The 21,558-nt window shown below is 48.5% G+C and overlaps 1 protein-coding gene across 1 annotated transcript in view; it reads right to left on the reverse strand.

The window, feature by feature from the left end:
- Nucleotides 1-416: 416 nt before the first annotated feature.
- Nucleotides 417-21,558, reverse strand: part of GRM4 (glutamate metabotropic receptor 4) — a gene marked incomplete at its 5' end in the record, with an annotated part of 207,103 nt that continues 185,961 nt past the window's right edge. The window contains one exon of the mRNA XM_066583093.1: nt 417-825. Within this exon, the coding sequence (XP_066439190.1) occupies nt 776-825 (50 nt within the window). The remainder of the gene's footprint in view (nt 826-21,558) is intronic.

Raw genomic sequence — 21,558 nt, forward strand, 5'->3', positions numbered from 1 at the left:
TGCTTTGGATCTAATAATTAGCATTTCTGTGAACTAGTAATGATCATTCTTATTGATATGATGCAATTTCTCAAATACATTATCATGGCTCTTGGAAGGGTCTCTTGTAGTTTTTAGATTTCAAATCAGCAATTAAAACCAAACTATGAAACTAAAAAATATAAGTGCATTACAATAGGGCATTTATTTAGCTTTGGGAAATTTTGTGGCAAAAACTATGACAAATGAACCAGTGCAAGGTAAGATTAAAAGGTACAGGATAACTGTATGGAAGTGCGAGTACATTTTCTTTTTGAAATTAATGAGAGCACAAGTGAAAACCTTGACTTGAACAACACAATAAAGAACAAAAAATAACACGTATTAATTTTATTAAGTAGTAAGTAAAAAATACTGGAAAGCAATAAAATGGCACACGCTTATGTACTTATGTGAAATAAAAACAGATCAAGATCATTATCAATTACTATCTAAATCTAAACAAAAATGAAAAAATATTTTAAAAAATCTTAAATAGAATTTTATTTTATCTGGACCAAAGTAATAAGTTAGAATTCCTGATCCATTGCATGGAAGGGAAGTTAACGTGCCCATGTCTGTGTCTTATACAATATGCCATCTATTTTTCGCCTGTCTGCGCCAGACGCGCTTCTCCGCCCTATGATGGGTTACCTAGTCATCTTGACTGATCCTGTTTTTTCAGTAGTGAGCGGCATCTGATTGACCACTATTTTGGCCCCTCTCATTGTTCAAGGGCAATCTTAGTCAGTGCTGTTTAAATAGCGTGATTGCTGTAGCTGACATACGTGGGTTTACTTGCCAGAGCTGTAAGAGAAACATAAAAATTATATTTTAATTATTACAGTTAAGAATATGTTGGGTTATATGCAACAGTATGAAATAGCATGCAATTGACATTCTAATACATAATGAAAAGACAAACAGTATTTATGCTTATTGTCAAAGTATAATATCAATCATACATATATAAAAATATTAACACCTTAAAGACTAGAGTGTTTTGGTCCAAAAGAATCAGGCATTTGTTAGCAATTTAACTCATGTGGTAGTTTTATGGCCCTATTTTTTCTTTTAGTCTGTCAAAATAGTTTTTTTTGTCACACATTGGGCTAATTTTAATACCTTTATTCACTCAAATAGTTTCCGTTTCTTTTATTTTTATTAGGAATAATGTGAACATACAGTAAATATATACAGTAAATATATACATATATATATATATATATATATATATATATATATTTTTTTTTTTTTTTTTACATTTATAGTTCTTTATTTTAAAAAATATATTTATGTTAAACCAAAGAATAGGATTGGGTTTGCCATTTTGTTTTGGACATTGATATGTATTTTGTATTTTCTTGGATTATGGCAACAGTTTATGTTGATGTTGGTTTATTTTCTAATTTTATATATATGTTTATTTTATTCTGAAATTTTTTGTAATTATTTTGTAATTTTAACATCTTTGATTCCCATGATGTCATATAAGACCTCTGACAACATTCACGAATTCACACTTTTTTTTACTGTAACTGGGGCATCCATTGGAGCCCCATTTACAGGAAAAACATCTGTCTTGTTTCACAATAGTCACTGTCAGAGCTAATCAGGGGTCTGCTAAGATCCTGCAGCTCTTATATGCTGGGGTCACCAAAGATTACGTGATCATCTGGTCTCATACAAGACATGCCAGTAGCCTGTAAAAGAGAAAACAGAAATGGTTAAACAAATACTTCTGTCTATTCCTTTGGCTGTGTTTGGCAGCTGAGAAACCGATGTGCTCCTGCTAGATTACAGGAGCTTTAATCTTGTACTGTATAGTTACTTATCAGCCAGGATGAAAGCCTAGTGCCAAGCGCCTTATATTTACAGTTTTGGTCCTTAATGGATTAAATATAGTTGTTAGTGCCCATCCATTTTTGTATATTTAAGGTGGCACAAAAAACACCTACAGACATGCCTAAAGATTTAAAAGTTATAGGTATTGTTTTATATCAGTTTTAGGGTGAATGCAGACGGCCTGGTTGGATTCTGACTGCGAGAATTCTCGCAACAGGATGTGACCCGTGCCCCTGCAGTGACCCGCAGCTTACCTGTCCTGCATCTTCACTCTGCTATGCGTGAAATGTAGCTGCAGAATTTCGGCCAGTGTGCATTCAGCCTTACTGGTACTGTTTAAATGATGCCTAGTACTTATACGTATATGAATTGAACTTTATTATGTTTTAATAAACTGATGGTTTGTGTATGTGAACGGTTCTAAATTTCTCCATTCTTCTTCTGAAACATACACAACTAAACAGAATCAGGATAATCCTGAAAATTTTACTTCTAAGGGCTCATGTCCATGGCCATGACTAAGTATAGGCAGACCCCAGTAACATTTATGTAGCAGCAGTATAGTAAGACCCCAGTAACATTTATGTAGCAGCATTCTAGGCAGACCCCAGTATCAGTTCTGTAGTAGAAGTATAGGCAGACCCCTGTAACATTTATGTGGCAGCAGTATAGGCAGACCCCTGTAACATTTCTGTAGCAGCAGTATAGGCAGACCCCTGTAACATTTACGTGGCAGAAGTATAGGCAGACCCCTGTAACATTTATGGAGCAGCAGTATAGGCAGCCCCTGTAACATTTACATGGCAGCAGTATAGGCAGACCCCAGTACCATTTCTGTTGTAGAAGTATAGGCAGACCCCTGTAACATTTACGTGGCAGCAGTATAAGCAGACCCCTGTAACATTTTGGTAGCAGGAGTATACGCAGACCCCTGTAACATTTACGCGGCAGAAGTATAGGTAGACCTGTGTAACATTTATGGAGCAGCAGTATAGGCAGACCCCCTGTAACATTTACGTGGCAGAAGTATAGGCAGACCCCTGTAACATTTACGTGGTAGCAGTATAGGCAGACCCCAGTACCATTTCTGTTGTAGAAGTATAGGCAGACCCCAGTAACATTTAAGTGGCAGCAGTATACGCAGACCCCTGTAACCTTTACGTAGCAGCAGTATAGGCAGACCCCTGTAACATTTACGTGGCAGAAGTATAGGCAGACCCCAGTACCATTTCTGTTGTAGAAGTATAGGCAGACCCCTGTAACACTTATGTGGCAGCAGTATAGGCAGACCCCTGTAACATTTATGGAGCAGCAGTATAGGCAGACTCCTGTAACATTTACGTGGCAGCAGTATAGGCAGACCCCAGTACCATTTACGTGGCAGCAGTATAGGCAGACCCCAGTACCATTTCTGTTGTAGAATTATAGGCAGACCCTTGTAACATTTACGTGGCAGAAGTATAGGCAGACCCTTGTAACATTTACATGGCAGCAGTATGGGCAGACCCCAGTAACATTCTTGTAGCAGAAGTATAGGCAGACCCCAGTAACATTTAAGTGGCAGCAGTATAGGCAGACCCCTGTAACATTTATGGAGCAGCAGTATAGGCAGACCCTTGTAACATTTAAGTGGTAGCAGTATAGACAGACCCCTGTAACATTTATGTAACAGAAGTATAGGCAGACCCCAGTAACAATCTTGTACCAGAAGTATAGGCAGGCAGACCCACATGACGCTCCAGCATGCATGTGCAGTACAGCGCATGATGCGCCGGCAGTGTCATATGACATGGCCAGCGGTGGGCGGGGCAGCGTATTCACGCTATACTTACGCTGTTCTACAGTGCAAGTATAGCATGACGGCCGACTTCCATTGACTACAATGAAAGCCGGCCCTGCGTATTCTCTCGGCATTTAGAACATGCCGTGGGCTATTTCAAGCTTCGGAATTCTGTAGAGTCAGCATTGAGCTATTAGGTTTAATAGAACCTAATAGCTGCGAGGCAACACCATGGATTTCCGGCACATAGAACGTGGTGAATATCTGGCCATGGACATAAGCCCTATGGCATGCCTATAATAGAGGGTTTACACAACAGAAACATTTTCTGCCCAATATTAAACTATGTATAGCCATACAAACATCTGATATTTTAGCACCATTATTTCTCACTTTTGCAACATTCTTGGGGCCTGGCACTATATTCAAAATTGCAGCATATTGTGTGTCCAGTATTTCTTCAAGTTTTTCCACACAGGCCTCTCAATAGGAAGAATGCCAAAGAAAAAAAACTGTGACCAAACAAGGTAATCAAAAATATGCCTTCAAAAAATACAGGCATCATCCAAAATAAAAAAACACGTGATTTTTTTGGCATTTTTTCTTTTAGAAAAAAGCCTATGTCTAAAAAAAACCCAAGGGGCCTTTCATGTGACTACAAATAGCTCGCAGGACGCACTACAAGGCAGTAAATTCCATACCAAAATCCACAGGATAACCCCGTATTTTGATGGAGAACTCAAAATAGCTTAACTCTGCCTGCAATTCTGCATCAACATCTGCATTTAGGCCTGCAGATTTTGGTGCTGAATTCTGAAGCTTTGCGTCTTGCAGTGCATTTTGTTAAAAATATTCTGTCCTTGTGAAAGGCTCTTAAGGAGAATTCATGTATCATGGATTTTTCTATTTCATACAAAATTTCAGCTGTGCAATTTGCGCCAAGACTATGCAACAATGTACAGTACAATGTAAGTAAATGAGGATTTAAAAAACACTGTTCACTCAGAGCTGAGAAATCCACGGCAGATGAGAATCATCCTGTGGGTTTTCAAATTGCAAATTTGTTGCAGATATGGCTCCGATTTCCACTGCGGAATTCATTCATGGGAATGTAGTGAGTTAATTAGAATCCTAGAATCGTAGGGTTGGAAGGCACCTCCAGGCTCATCTGTTCCAATCCCTTGCAGGATTTATTAAGTAATTCCAGATAGAAGTTTAATTAGCCTCGATTTGAAGACTTCCACTGAAGAAGAACTTACCACCTCCCATGGAAACCTGTTTAACACAATGATCTACCTATCTAATTTCTGTCTTCTCTCTTTCAGTTGTATCCCATTGCTTCTTTTCTTGTGCAAATAAGAATAGGGCTGACTAGAGATGGGCGAGTACTAGAGATGAGCGAGCACCAAAATGCTCGGGTGCTCGTTACTCGAGACGAATTTTTCGCGATGCTCGAGGGTTCGTTTCGAGTAACGAACCCCATTGAAGTCAATGGGCGACCCGAGCATTTTTGTATATCGCCGATGCTCGCTAAGGTTTTCATTTGTGAAAATCTGGGCAATTCAAGAAAGTGATGGGAACGACACAGCAACGGATAGGGCAGGTGAGGGGCTACATGTTGGGCTGCATCTCAAGTTCCCAGGTCCCACTATTAAGCCACAATAGCGGCAAGAGTGGCCCCCCCAACAACTTTTACTTCTAAAAAGCCCTCATTAGCAATGCATACCTTAGCTAAGCACCACACTACCTCCTACAAAGCACAATCACTGCCTGCATGACAATCCGCTGCCACTTCTCCTGGGTTACATGCTGCCCAACCCCCCCCCCCCCCCACGACCCAGTGTCCACAGCACACACCAAAGTGTCCCTGCGCAGCCTTCAGCTGCACTCATGCCACACCACCCTCATGTCTATTTATAAGTGCGTCTGCCATGAGGAGGAACCGCAGGCACACACTGCAGAAGGTTGGCACGGCTAGGCAGCGACCCTCTTTAAAAGGGGCGGGGCGATAGCCCACAATGCTGTACAGAAGCAATGAGAAATCCAATCCTGTGCCACCTCCATCTGGAGCTGCACACGTGGGCATAGCAATGGGGAACCTATGTGCCACACACTATTCATTCTGTCAAGGTGTCTGCATGCCCCAGTCAGACCGCGGTTTTTTATATATAGTCACAGGCAGGTACAACTCCGCAATGGGAATTCCGTGTGCACCCACAGCATGGGTGGCTCCCTGGAACCCACCGGCGGTACATAAAAATATCCCATTGCATTGCCCATCACAGCTGAGGTAGTAATGTCATGTTTAATGCAGGTGGGCTTCGGCCCCCACTGCATGCCCCAGTCAGACTGGGGTTCTTTAGAAGTGAAAACAGATGCATTTACAACTCCCTGTGGACCCACAGCATGGGTGGGTGCCAGGAAGCCACCGGCGGTACATAAATATATCCCATTGCATTGCCCAACACAGCTGAGGTAGTAATGTCATGTTTAATGCAGGTGGGCTTCGGCCCACACTGCATGCTCCAGTCAGACTGGGGTTCTTTAGAAGTGGAAACAGATGCATTTACAACTCCCTGTGGACCCACAGCATGGGTGGCTCCGTGGAACCCACCTGCGGTATATAAAAATAACCCATTGCATTGCCCAACACAGCGGATGTAACGTCAGCTGTAATGCAGGTGGGCTAAAAATTCATTTGATTACACTGTAGGCGAGGGCCCACAAAAATTGCTGTATCAACAGTACTAATGTACATCAGAAAAATTGGCTATGGCCAACCAAGATGGCAGGTGAAACCCATTAATCAGTTTGGTTAATGTGGCTTAATTGGTAACTAGGCCAGGAGGCAGCCCAGTTAAAATAAAAATTGGTGGAGGTGAAAGTTTCAACGCTTTAATGAGCATTGAAACGTATAAAAATTGTTTAGAAAAATTATATGACTGAGCCTTGTGGGCCTAAGAAAAATTGCCCGTTCGGCGTGATTATGTGAGGTTTCAGGAGGAGGAGGAATATTATACACAGATTGATGAAGCGAAAAGGTCCCCGTTTTTGATGGGGATACAGAACGATGCTTCCATCCGCGGGTGCAGCCTACCTATTGCTTAGGTATCGCTGCTGTCCGCTGGTGGGGAAGAGAAGTCTGGGGAAATCCAGGCTTTGTTCATCTTGATGAGTGTTAGCCTGTCGGCACTGTCGGTTGACAGGTGGGTACGCTTATCTGTGATGATTCCCCCAGCCACACTAAACACCCTCTCTGACAAGACGCTAGCCGCAGGACAAGCAAGCACCTCCAGGGCATACAGCGCGAGTTCAGGCCACGTGTCCAGCTTCGACACCCAGTAGTTGCAGGGGGCAGAGGCGTCACGGAGGACGGTCGTGCGATCGGCTACGTACTCCCTCACCATCCTTTTACAGTGCTCCCGCCAACTCAGCCTTGACTGGGGAGCGGTGACACAGTCTTGCTGGGGAGCCATAAAGCTGTCAAGGGCCTTAAAGAGTGTTGGCCTGCCTGTGCTGTACATGCTGCTGATCTCCGCGCCTCCCCTGCTACCTGGCCCTCGGAACTGCGCCTTCGGCCACTAGCGCTGTCGTATGGGAATTTTACCATCAGTTTGTCCGCCAGGGTCCTGTGGTATAGCAACACTCTCGAACCCCTTTCCTCTTCGGGTATGAGAGTGGGAAGGTTCTCCTTATACCGTGGGTCGAGCAGTGTGTACACCCAGTAATCCGTAGTGGCCAGAATGCGTGTAACGCGAGGGTCACGAGAAAGGCATCCTAACATGACGTCAGCCATGTGTGCCAGGGTACCTGTACGCAACACATGGCTGTCCTCACTAGGAAGATCACTTTCAGGATCCTCCTCCTCCTCAGGCCATACACGCTGAAAGGATGACAGGCCAGCAGCATGTGTACCCTCACCAGTGGGCCAAGCTGTGTCTTCCCCCTCCTCCTCATCTTCCTCCTCCTCCTCCTCCTCCTCACCGCGCTGAGATATAGACAGGAGGGTGCTCTGACTATCCAGCGACATACTGTCTTCCCCCGGATCTGTTTCCGAGCGCAAAGCGTCTGCCTTTATGCTTTGCAGGGAACTTCTCAAGAGGCATAGCAGAGGAATGGTGACGCTAATGATTGCAGCATCGCCGCTCACCACCTGGGTAGACTCCTCAAAGTTTCGAAGGACCTGGCAGATGTCTGCCAACCAGGCCCACTCTTCTGAAAATAATTGAGGAGGCTGACTCCCACTGCGCCGCCCATGTTGGAGTTGGTATTCCACTATAGCTCTACGCTGCTCATAGAGCCTGGCCAACATGTGGAGCGTAGAGTTCCACCGTGTGGGCACGTCGCACAGCAGTCGGTGCACTGGCAGATTAAACCGATGTTGCAGGGTGCGCAGGGTGGCAGCGTCCGTGTGGGACTTGCGGAAATGTGCGCAGAGCCAGCGCACCTTTCCGAGCAGTTCTGACAAGCGTGGGTAGCTTTTCAGAAAGTGCTGAACCACCAAATTAAAGACGTGGGCCAGGCATGGCACGTGCGTGAGGCTGCCGAGCTGCAGAGCCGCCACCAGGTTACGGCCGTTGTCACACACGACCATGCCCGGTTGGAGGCTCAGCGGCGCAAGCCAGCGGTTGGTCTGCTCTGTCAGACCCTGCAGCAGTTCGTGGGCTGTGTGCCTCCTATCTCCTAAGCTGAGTAGTTTCAGCACGGCCTGCTGACGCTTGCCCACCGCTGTGCTGCCACGACGCGCGACACCGACTGCTGCCGACGTGCTGCTGCTGCTGACACATCTTGATTGCGAGTCAGATGTTGCGTTGGAGGAGGAGGAGGGTGGTTTAGTGGAGGAAGCATACACTGCCGCAGATACCACAACCGAGCTGTGGCCCGCAATTCTGGGGGTGGGTAGGACGTGAGCGGTCCCAGGCTCTGACTCTGTCCCAGCCTCCACTAAATTCACCCAATGTGCCGTCAGGGAGATATAGTGGCCCTGCCCGCCTGTGCTTGTCCACGTGTCCGTTGTTAAGTGGACCTTGGCAGTAACCGCGTTAGTGAGTGCGCGTACAATGTTGCGGGAGACGTGGTCGTGCAGGGCTGGGACGGCACATCGGGAAAAGTAGTGGCGTCTGGGAACTGAGTAGCGCGGGGCCGCCGCCGCCATCATACTTTTGAAGGACTCCGTTTCCACAACCCTATACGGCAGCATCTCCAGGCTGATAAATTTGGCTACGTGCACGTTTAACGCTTGAGCGTGCGGGTGCGTGGCGGCGTACTTGCGCTTGCGGTCAAACACTTGCGCTAACGATGGCTGGACGCTGCGCTGACAGACATTGCTGGATGGGGTCGAGGACAGCGGTGGTGAGGGTGTGGGTGCAGGCCAGGAGACGGTAGTGCCTGTGTCCTCAGAGCGGGGTTGGATCTCAGTGGCAGGTTGGGGCACAGGGGGAGAGGCAGCGGTGCAAACCGGAGTCGGTGAACGGCCTTCGTCCCACCTTGTGGGGTGCTTGGCCATCATATGTCTGCGCATGCTGGTGGTGGTGAGGCTGGTGGTGGTGGCTCCCCGGCTGATCTTGGCGCGACAAAGGTTGCACACCACTGTTCGTCGGTCGTCTGCACTCTCAGTGAAAAACTGCCAGACCTTTGAGCACCTTGGCCTCTGCAGGGTGGCATGGCGCGAGGGGGCGCTTTGGGAAACAGTTGGTGGATTATTCGGTCTGGCCCTGCCTCTACCCCTGGCCACCGCACTGCCTCTTGCAACCTGCCCTGCTGCTGCCCTTGCCTCCCCCTCTGAAGACCTGTCCACAGTAGGCTTAGCAAACCAGGTGGGGTCAGTCACCTCATTGTCCTGCTGCTCTTCCTCAGAATCCTCGGTGCGCTCCTCCCTCGGACTTAATGCCCTTACTACTACCTCACTGATAGACAACTGTGTCTCATCGTCATCGTCCTCCTCACCCACTGAAAGGTCTTGAGACAGTTGCCGGAAGTCCCCAGCCTCATTCCCCGGACCCCAGGAACTTTGCAATGGTTGGGCATCAGTCACGATAAACTCCTCTGGTGTGAGAGGAACCACTGCTGCCCAATCTGAGCAGGGGCCCGAGAACAGTTCCTGGGAGTCTGCCCGCTCCTCAGAATGTCTCATTTTCATGGAGTGAGGAGGCTGGGAGGAAGGAGGAGCAGCAGCCAGAGGATTCTGAGTTGCAGCAGTGGACGGCGCAGAACTCTGGGTGGACGATAGGTTGCTGGAAGCACTTTCTGCCATCCACGACAGGACCTGCTCACACTGCTCATTTTCTAATAAAGGTCTACCGCGTGGACCCATTAATTGTGCGATGAATGTGGGGACCCCAGAAACGTGCCTCTCTCCTAATCCCGCAGCAGTCGGCTGCGATACACCTGGATCAGGAGCTCGGCCTGTGCCCACACCCGGACTAGGACCTCAGCGTCCAAGGCCGCGCCCACGTCCTCTAGGCCTACCCCTACCCCTCAGCATGCTGTATTACCAGGAATACAGAAACACAACACTGCAATTAAATGTGCCGCTTATTGGCCTGTGGTTGGAGACTGAGTTCGCTTACGGAACGCCAGGAAATAATTTGGCGCAAGCCTGCTGTAACACTTAGCTGGCTGCGTATTTATTTGGAGAAATACTACCCCCAGCAGACACGGACCCAGAACACTGAGCAGAGTGACAGGCAGGCCAAATAGATTTTTTTCAAAAATTTTTTTCAAAAGGACCACTGCGTATATTCAATCTATAATATGTCTTCTGGCCCTGCCTACACAATTCTGTCCCTGATGTGTGTGTCACGGAACTGCAGTGTTGCACTGTTATTAACTGCAACAGACCGGTGATTTCAGAGCCAGGAAATAATTTGGCGCACGCCTGCTGTAACACTTAGCTGGCTGCGTATTTATTTGGAGAAATACTACCCCCAGCAGACACGGACCCAGAACACTGAGCAGAGTGACAGGCAGGCCAAATAGATTTTTTTCAAAAATTTTTTTCAAAAGGACCACTGCGTATATTCAATCTATAATATGTCTTCTGGCCCTGCCTACACAATTCTGTCCCTGATGTGTGTGTCACGGAACTGCAGTGTTGCACTGTTATTAACTGCAACAGACCGGTGATTTCAGAGCCAGGAAATAATTTGGCGCAAGCCTGCTGTAACACTTAGCTGGCTGCGTATTTATTTGGAGAAATACTACCCCCAGCAGACACGGACCCAGAACACTGAGCAGAGTGACAGGCAGGCCAAATAGATTTTTTCCAAATATTTTTTTCAAAAGGACCACTGCGTATATTCAATCTATATATATGTCTTCTGGCCCTGCCTACACAATTCTATCCCTGGAGTATTACTGCAGGGCGCAATGTTCTGCACGGCCGATATACCAAAAAAAAAAATGTGCAACACTGCTAAAAGCAGCCTCCACAGTACTGCACACGGTTAGATGCGGCCCTAAGAAGGACCGTTGGGGTTCTTGAAGCCTACACTAACTCCTAACACTCTCCCTACAGCAGCTCCAACACGATACCACTGTCCCTCAGCTATCTCACAACGCATCTGAGGCGAGCCGCGGGAGGGGCCGATTTTTATACTCGGGTGACACCTGATCTCCCCAGCCACTCACTGCAGGGGGGTGGTATAGGGCTTGAACGTCGCAGGGGGAAGTTGTAATGCCTTCCCTGTCTTTCAATTGGCCAGAAAAGCGCGCTAACGTCTCAGAGAGGAAAGTGAAAGTAACCCGAACATCGCGTGGTACTCGTTACGAGTAACGAGCATCTCGAACACGCTAATACTCGAACGAGTATCAAGCTCGGACGAGTACGTTCGCTCATCTCTAGCGAGTACCAAAATGCTCGGGTGCTCGTTGCTAGAGTCAAACTTTTCATAATGCTCTAGAGCTCGTTTCGAGTAACGAACCCCATTGAAGTCAATGGGCGACTCGAGCATTTTTGTATGGGACCGATGCTCCGCATAGGTGATGACTTGTCAAAAACCAGAAAACATGGGAAAGTCATGGAAACACCACAGAAACGGAAAGGGAAGGGCAGCATGCATGGCTGCATCTGAAGCTCCCAGTTCCCACTATTAGGCCAAAATAGGGGCAAGAGTCTGGCGTCACCCCCCTAAGAATTTAATTGGGACAAACCCTCATTAGCAAGGTACATGCACTGGCACATCTTAGCTAAGCACCACACTACCTGCAACCAAGGACAATCATTGCCTGTGGGTGACACCGCTGCCTTATGTCCTGGGTTACATGCTTGCATTGCTGTCCAACCCCCCCGCATTACCCTGTGTCCACAGCGCACCCAAGATTTTCCCTGCACAGCATTCAGCTGGCCTCATGCCGCACACTTGCTTCATAGCCACACCACCCTCATGTCTATTTAAAGGAGCGTAATGGATGAGGAGGAACCGGAGGCACACACTGCAGAGGGTTGTCAGGGCTAGGCAGCGACCCTCTTTAAAAGTGTGGGCGATAGCCCACAATCCTGTTGAGAATTGATGATAAATTGACGTACGATCATCATTCCAATCCCGTGCCACCTCCGTGACAAAATTGTCAGAAGCCGCAAACATGGGCATAAAGGGGACTCCGGTTCAAGCACTTCTACACATCTCCACAATGCAGCAATACACTGTGTGGAAAGCACCTGAGCGGGCCCAGGGTCAGGCTCGGACCCAGCCTCCACCTTGTGTGAACCAAGGTGCCTCGAGTTACATAGCAATGGGTAATCCATGTGTCCCAACACAATTCATTCTGTGTAGGTGTCAGATAGCTCAACACCGCAATGGGAAGTCTTTGAGTTCCTTGGGCTCGCCTATGCTGTGGGTGCACAAAGATAGTATTACACAAGAAGAAATCAGAATGCCCAAACATGGCAGAGTTTCATCACGCCAAGGACCTCGGCCTTGGCCCACATTTCTACCCTAGTCAGTCAGTGTATTTGTGCCAGATAGGTAAAACACAGCAATGGGAAGTCTTTCTGCACCCACAGCATAGACAGACGCCTGTAAAATTTCCGTAGCAAGAATATAGGCGAACCTCTCAAACCATTCAGTAGAAACTGTATAGGCAGACCCCAGTAACATTTCTGTAGCAAACGTATAGGCAGACTCCCAGTAATATTTCTGTATCAAAAGAATAGGCGAACCCCTGTGAAATTTCCGTAGCAAGAGTATAGGTGAACCCCTCAAACCATTCAGTAGAAATTGTACAGGCAGACCCCAGTAACATTTCTGTACCCAAAGTATAGGCGAACGCCTGTAACATTTCCGTAGCAGGAGAATGGGCAAACCCCACAAACCATTTAGTAGAAACTGTATAGGCAGACCCCAGTAACATTTCTGTAGCAAGAGTATAGGCGGACCCAAAGTGACATTTCTGTAGCAAGAGTATAGGTGAACCCCTCAAACTATTTAGTAGAAACTGTATAGGCGGACCCCAGTAACCTTTCTGTAGCAAGAGTATAGGCGGACCCCAGTAACATTTCTGTAGCAAGAGTATAGGCAAACGCCACAAACCATTAAGTAGAAACTGTATAGGCGGACCTCAGTAACCATTCCTGTAGTAAAAGTATAGGTGAATCCCTCAAACTATTCAGTAGAAACTGTATAGGCAGACCCCAGTAACATTTCTGTAGCAAGAGTATAGGCAGACCCCAGTAACATTTCTGTAGCCAAAGTATAGGCGAACCACTGTAACATTTCTGTAGCAAGAGTATAGGCAGACCCCTCAAACCATTCAGTATAAACTGTAAAGGCAGACCCCCGTAACATTTCTGTAGCTAAAGTATAGGCAGATCCCAGTAACATTTCTGCAGCAAGAGTATAGCATACCCCAGTAACATTTCTGTAGCCAAAGCATAGGCAGACCACAGTAACCTTTCTGTAGCAAGAATATAGGTGAACACCTCAAATCATTCAGTACAAACTGTATAGGCAGACCCCATTAACATTTCTGTAGCAAGAGTATAGGCGGACCACAGTAACATTTCTGTAGCAAGAGTATAGGCGCACCCGAATTGACATTTCTGTAGCAAGAGTATAGGCGATCCCCTAAAACCATTCAGTTTTATAAACTGTATAGGCAGAACCCAGTTACATTTCTGTAGCAAGAGTATAGGCGAACCCAGTAAAATTTCTGAAGTAAAAGTATAGGCAGACCCCAGCAACATTTCTGTAGCAAAAGTATAGGTGAACCCCTGTAACATTTCTGTAGCAAAAGTATAGGTGAACCCCTCAAACCATTCCATAGCAACAGTGTAGGCGGACCCCAGTAACATTTCAATTGCAAGAGTGTAGGCGGACCCCTCAAACCATTCAGTAGAAACTGTATAGGCAGACCCCATTAATATTTCTGTAGCAAGACTATAGGCAGACCCCAGTAACATTTCTGTAGCCAAAGTGTAGGCAGACCCCAGTAACCTTTCTGTAGCAAGAGTATAGGCAGACCCCAGTAACATTTCTGTAGCAAAAGTAGAGGCGAACTCCTCAAACCATTCAGTAGAAACTGTATAGGCAGACCCCAGTAACATTTCTGTAGCAAGAGTATAGGCGGACCCCAGTAACATTTCTGTAGCAAGAGTATAGGTGAAACCCACAAACCATTTAGTAGAAACTGTATAGGCAGACCCCAGAAACCATTCTGTAGCAAAAGTATAGGCGAAACCCTGTAACATTTCCCTAGCAAGAGTATAGGTGAGCCCCTGTCACATTTCTGTAGCAAAGTATAGGCAAACCCCTGTAACATTTCTGTAGCAAGAGTATAGGCAAACCTCTCAAACCATTCAGTAGAAACTGTATAGGCAGACCCCAGTAACATTTTTGTAGCAAGAGTATAGGAGGACCCCAGTAACATTTCTGTAGCAAGAGTATAGGCGAACCCCTCAAACCATTCAGTATAAGCGGATCCCAGTAACATTTTTGTAGCAAGAGTATAGGTGAACCCAATAACATTTCTGTAGCAAAAGTACAGGTGAACCCCTGCAACATTTCTGTAGCAAAAGTATAGGTGAACCCCTTAAACCATTCGGTAGCAACAGTATGGGCGGATCCCAGTAACATTTCAATTGCAAGAGTATAGGCGGACCCCTCAAACCATTCAGTATAAACTGTATAGGCAGACCCCAGTAATATTTCTTTAGCCAAAGTATAGGCGGACCCCAGTAACATTTCTGTAGCAAAAGTTTAGGCGAACCCCTGTAACATTTTTATGCAAAACCAATAGTATAGGCGAAGCCTTGAAAAATTAGCTTGCTAACAGTATTGGCAATGGCCTGAAAAATTGGTGTACCAAGAGTACAAGTGTACCCGTGAAAAATTGCTGAAAGCAGAGGGCAGGTGAAACTCACAAATATTTTTTGAAGATACAGCTCATTATTGGTTAATTTGTAACAGAGCCTGGCGGCAGTCCTCCACAAAAATTGGTTTAAGTTTAACTTTTAAAACTTTAAAAACTGATTAAAAGTTTTAAAACTTTTAAACAGAGCATTTTGGGATGCAGAAAAATTGCCAGTTCAGGGTGATGACATGCTGTTTTAGGAGGATGAGAAGGAGTAATAAAACACAAAGCTAAGAGAAGTCTGGGGAAATCCAGCCTTTGTTAATCTTTATGAGGGTAAGTAAATCGGCGCCTTCAGTTGACAGATGGGTACGCTTATCTGTGATCCCTGACAAGATGCTAGCGGCAGGGCAGGACAGCACCTCCAGGGCGTACAGCGCAAGTTAATGCCACGTGTCCAGCTTTGACACCCAATAGTTGTATGGAGCAGAGGCATCACGTAGGACGTTGATACGGTTGTCCATGTACTCCCTCACCATCTTTTTACATTGCTCCCTCCGACTCAGGCTTGACGGGGGAGTGGAGACACAGTCTTGCTGGGGAGCCATAAAGCTGGCAAAGGCAGAGTGTTCCTCTGCCTGCACTGCACATGCTGCTTGATCCCCACACCTCCCCTCCTAGTTGGCCCTCGGAACTGCTTCTTCTACTGCTAACGCTGTCAGATGGGAACTTTATAGAGATGAGCGAGCACCAAAATGCTCGGGTGCTCGTTACTCGAGACGATCTTTTCGCGATGCTCGAGGGTTCGTTTCGAGTAACGAACCCCATTGAAGTCAATGGGCGACCCGAGCATTTTTGTATATCGCCGATGCTCGCTAAGGTTTTCGTTTGTGAAAATCTGGGCAATTCAAGAAAGTGATGGGAATGACAGCAACGGATAGGGCAGGCGAGGGGCTACATGTTGGGCTGCATCTCAAGTTCACAGGTCCCACTATTAAGCCACAATAGCGGCAAGAGTGGGCCCCCCCCCCCAACAATTTTTACTTCTGAAAAGCCCTCATTAGCAATGCATACCTTAGCTAAGCACCACACTACCTCCAACAAAGCACAATCACTGCCTGCATGACACTCCGCTGCCACTTCTCCTGGGTTACATGCTGCCCAACCCCCCCCCCCCCTGCACGACCCAGTGTCCACGGGGCACACCAAACTGTCCCTGCCCAGCCTTCAGCTGCCCTCATGCCACGCCACACTCATGTCTATTTATAAGTGCGTCTGCCATGAGGAGGAACCGCAGGCACACACTGCAGAGGGTTGGCACGGCTAGGCAGCGACCCTCTTTAAAAGGGGCGGGGCGATAGCCCACAATGCTGTACAGAAGCAATGAGAAATGCAATCCTGTGCCACCTCCATCTGGAGCTGCACACGTGGGCATAGCAATGGGGAACCTATGTGCCACACACTATTCATTCTGTCAAGGTGTCTGCATGCCCCAGTCAGACCGCGGTTTTTTATAAATACTCACAGGCAGGTACAACTCCGCAAAGGGAATTCCGTGTGCACCCACAGCATGGGTGGCTCCCTGGAACCCACTGGCTGTACATAAATGTATCCCATTGCAGTGCCCTGGACAGCAGAGCTAACGTCAGATTAAATGCAGGTGGGCTTCGGCCCACACTGCATGCCCCAACCGGACCAGGGTTTTTAATTCATAGACACAGGCAGGTACAACTCCCTATTGTGAAGTCCCTGTGGACCGACAGCATGGGTGGGTGCCAGGAAGCCACCGGCGGTACATTAATATATCCCATTGCATTGCCCATCACAGCTGAGGTAATAATGTCATGTTTAATGCAGGTGGGCTTCGGCCCACACTGCATGCCCCAGTCAGACTGGGGTTCTTTAGAAGTGGACAGATGCAGTTACAACTCCCTGTGGACCCACAGCATGGGTGGCTCCCTGGAACCCACCGGCGCTACCTAAATATATCCCATTGCATTGCCCATCACAGCTGAGGTAATGTCGTGCTTAATGCAGGTGGGCTTCGGCCCACACTGCATGCCCCAGTCAGACTGGGGTTCTTTAGAAGTGGACACATGCAGTTACAACTCCCTGTGGACCCACAGCATGGGTGGGTGCCAGGAAGCCACCGGCGGTACATAAATATATCCCATTGCATTGCCCATCACAGCTGAGGTAATAATGTCATGTTTAATGCAGGTGGGCTTCGGCCCACACTGCATGCCCCAGTCAGACTGGGGTTCTTTAGAAGTGGACACATGCAGTTACAACTCCCTGTGGACCCACAGCATGGGTGGGTGCCAGGAAGCCACCGGCGGTACATAAAAATATCCCATTGCAGTGCCCAACACAGCTGATGTTACGTTAGCTGTAATGCAGGTGGGCTAAAAATTAGTTGGATTACACTGTAGGCGAGGGCCCCCAAAAATTGCTGTACCAACAGTACTAATGTACCTGAGAAAAATTGCCCATGCCCAACCAAGAGGGCAGGTGAAACCCATTAATCGCTTTGGTTAATGTGGCTTAATTGGTAACTAGGCCTGGAGGCAGCCCAGTAAAAATAAAAATTGGTTGAGGTGAAAGTTTCAACGCTTTAATGAGCATTGATACGTATAAAAATTGTTTAGAAAAATTATATGACTGAGCCTTGTGGGCCTAAGAAAAATTGCCTGTTCGGCGTGATTATGTGAGGTTTCAGGAGGAGGAGCAGGCGGGGGAGGAGGAATATTATACACAGATAGATGAAGCAAAAAGGTCCCCGTTTTGGATGGTGATAGAGAACGATGCTTCCATCCGCGGGTGCAGCCTACGTATTGTTTAGGTATCGCTGCTGTCCGCTGGTGGAGAAGAGAAGTCTGGGGAAATCCAGGCTTTGTTCATCTTGATGAGTGTAAGCCTGTCGGCACTGTCGGTTGACAGGTGGGTACGCTTATCTGTGATGATTCCCCCAGCCACACTAAACACACTCTCTGACAAGACGCTAGCTGCAGGACAAGCAAGCTCCTCCAGGGCATACAGCGCGAGTTCAGGCCACGTGTCCAGCTTCGACACCCAGTAGTTGTAGGGGGCAGAGGTGTCACCGAGGACGGTCGTGCGATCGGCTACGTACTCCCTCACCATCCTTTTACAGTGCTCCCGCCAACTCAGCCTTGACTGGGGACCGGTGACACAGTCTTGCTGGGGAGCCATAAAGCTGGCAAAGGCCTTGGATAATGTTCCGCTGCCTGCGCTGTACATGCTGCCTGATCTCCGCGCCTTCCCTGCTACCTGGGCCGCGGAAATACGCCTTTGGCCACTAGCGCTGTCGGATGGGAAGTTTACCATCAGTTTGTCCACCAGCGCCCTGTGGTATAGCATCATTCTCGAACCCCTTTCCTCTTCGGGAATAAGAGTGGAAAGGCTCTCCTTATACCGTGGGTCGAGCAGTGTGTACACCCAGTAATCCGTAGTGGCCAGAATGCGTGTAACGCAAGGGTCACGAGAAAGGCATCCTAACATGAAGTCAGCCATGTGTGCCAGGGTACCTGTACGCAACACATGGCTGTCCTCACTCAGAAGATCACTTTCAGGATCCTCCTCCTCCTCCTCCTCCTCTGGCCATACACGCTGAAAGGATGACAGGCAAGCAGCATCTGTACCCTCAGCAGTGGGCCAAGCTGTCTCTTCCCCCTCCTCCTCATGCTCCTCCCCCTCCTCCTCAACGCGCTGAGATATAGACATGAGGGTGCTCTGACTATCCAGCGACATACTGTCTTCCCCCGCCTCCGTTTCCGATTCCAAAGCGTCTGCATTTATGCTTTGCAGGGAACTTCTCAAGAGTCATAGCAGAGGAATGGTGACGCTAATGATTGCAGCATCCCCGCTCAGCATCTGGGTAGACTCCTCAAAGTTTCCAAGGACCTGGCAGATGGCTGCCAACCAGGCCCACTCTTCTGTAAAGAATTGAGGAGGCTGACTCCCACTACGCCGCCCATGTTGGAGTTGGTATTCCGCAATAGCTCTACGCTGCTCATAGAGCCTGGCCAACATGTGGAGCGTAGAGTTCCACTGTGTGGGCACGTCGCACAGCAGTCGGTGCACTGGCAGATTAAACCGATGTTGCAGGGTCCGCAGGGTGGCAGCGTCCGTCTTGGACTTGCGGAAATGTGCGCAGAGCTGGCGCACCTTTCCGAGCAGGTATGACAAGCGTGGGTAGCTTTTCAGAAAGCGCTGAACCGCCCAATTAAAGACATGGGCCAGGCATGGCACGTGCGTGAGGCTGCTGAGCTGCAGAGCCGCCACCAGATTACGGCCGTTGTCACACACGACCATGCCCGAATGGAGGCTCAGCGGCGCAAGCCAGCGGTCGGTCTGCTCTGTCAGACCCTGCAGAAGTTCGTGGGCTGTGTGCCTCTTATCTCCTAAGCTGAGTAGCTTCAGCACGGCCTGCTGACGCTTGCCCACCGCTGAGCTGCCATGCCGCGCGACACCGACTGCTGGCGACGTGCTGCTGCTGACACATCTTGATTGCGAGACAGAGGTTGCGTAGGAGGAGGAGGGTGGTTGAGTGGAGGAAGCATACACCGCCGCAGATACCATCACCGAGCTGGGGCCCGCAATTCGGGGGGTGGGTAGGACGTGAGCGGTCCCTGGCTCTGACTCTGTCCCAGCCTCCACTAAATTCACCCAATGTGCCGTCAGGGAGATATAGTGGCCCTGCCCGCCTGTGCTTGTCCATGTGTCTGTAGTTAAGTGGACCTTGGCAGTAACCGCGTTGGTGAGGGCGCGTACAATGTTGCGGGAGACGTGGTCGTGCAGGCCTGGGACGGCACATCGGGAAAAGTAGTGGCGACTGGGAACTGAGTAGCGCGGGGCCGCCGCCGCCATCATGCTTTTGAAAGCCTCCGTTTCCACAAGCCTATAAGGCAGCATCTCCAGGCTGATCAATTTGGCAATGTGCATGTTTAACGCTTGAGCGTGCGGGTGCGTGGCGGCGTACTTGCGCTCGCGCTCAAACAGTGGCGCTAGCGACGTCTGGACGCTGCGCTGAGAGACATTGCTGGATGGGGCCGAGGACAGCGGAGGTGAGGGTGTGGATGCAGGCCAGGAGACGGTAGTGCCTGTGTCCTCAGAGGGGGGTTGGATCTCAGTGGCAGGTTGGGGCACAGGGGGAGAGGCAGTGGTGCAAACCGGAGGCAGTGAACGGCCTTCGTCCCACCTTGTGGGGTGCTTGGCCATCATATGCCTGCGCATGCTGGTGGTGGTGCCTCCCCAGCTGATCTTGGCGCGACAAAGGTTGCACACCACTGTTCGTCGGTCGTCAGGCGTCTCTGTGAAAAACTGCCACACCGTAGAGCACCTTGACCTCTGCAGGGTAGCATGGCGCGAGGGGGCGTTTTGGGAAACAGTTGGTGGATTATTCGGTCTGGCCCTGCCTCTACCCCTGGCCACCGCACTGGCTCGGCCTGTGCCCACACCCTGACTTGGGCCTCCGCGTCCTCGCCCGCGTCCGCGTCCTCTAGGCCTACCCCTACCCCTCAGCATGCTGTATTACCAGTAATGCAGAAACAGAACGCTGTAATTAAATGTGCCGCTTATTGGCCTGTGGTTGGAGGCTGACTTCGCTTACGGAACGCCAGGAAATAATTTGGCGCAAGCCTACTGTAACACTTAGCTGGCAGCTATGATTTTGTAGAACTACTACACCCAGCACAGACAGACCCAGAACACTGAGCACAGTCACAGGCAGGCCAAATAGATTTTTTGCCCAAAATTTTTTAGCAAAGGCCCACTGCCTATGTTCAATGAATATGTCTTCTGTCCCTGCCTACGCACTTCTGTCCCTGGAGTATGTCACAGAACTGCAGAGTGTTGCACTGTGGACTGCAATACAGCAGTGATTTCACAGCCCAGACAGAGCCAGGAAATAATTTGGCGCAAGCCTGCTGTAACACTTAGCTGGCTGCGTATGATTTTGTAGAGCTACTACACCCAGCACAGACAGACCTAGAACACTGAGCACAGTCACAGGCAGGCCAAATAGATTTTTAGCCCAAAATTTTTTAGCAAAGGCCCACTGCCTATATTCAATGAATATGTCTTCTGTCCCTGCCTACGCACTTCTGTCCCTGGAGTATGTCACAGAACTGCAGAGTGTTGCACTGTGGACTGCAATACAGCAGTGATTTCACAGCCCAGACAGAGCCAGGAAATAATTTGGCGCAAGCCTGCTGTAACACTTAGCTGGCTGCGTATGATTTTGTAGAGCTACTACACCCAGCACAGACAGACCCAGAACACTGAGCACAGTCACAGGCAGGCCAAATAGATTTTTAGCTCAAAATTTTTTAGCAAAGGCCCACTGCCTATATTCAATGAATATGTCTTCTGTCCCTGCCTACGCACTTCTGTCCCTGGAGTATGTCACAGAACTGCAGAGTGTTGCACTGTGGACTGCAATACAGCAGTGATTTCACAGCCCAGACAGAGCCAGGAAATAATTTGGCGCAAGCCTGCTGTAACACTTAGCTGGCTACGTATGATTTTGTAGAGCTACTACACCCAGCACAGACAGACCCAGAACACTGAGCACAGTCACAGGCAGGCCAAATAGATTTTTAGCTCAA

The sequence above is a fragment of the Eleutherodactylus coqui genome, chromosome 1 (assembly GCF_035609145.1).
Source record: "Eleutherodactylus coqui strain aEleCoq1 chromosome 1, aEleCoq1.hap1, whole genome shotgun sequence".
NCBI classification, from domain to species: Eukaryota; Metazoa; Chordata; class Amphibia; order Anura; family Eleutherodactylidae; genus Eleutherodactylus; species Eleutherodactylus coqui.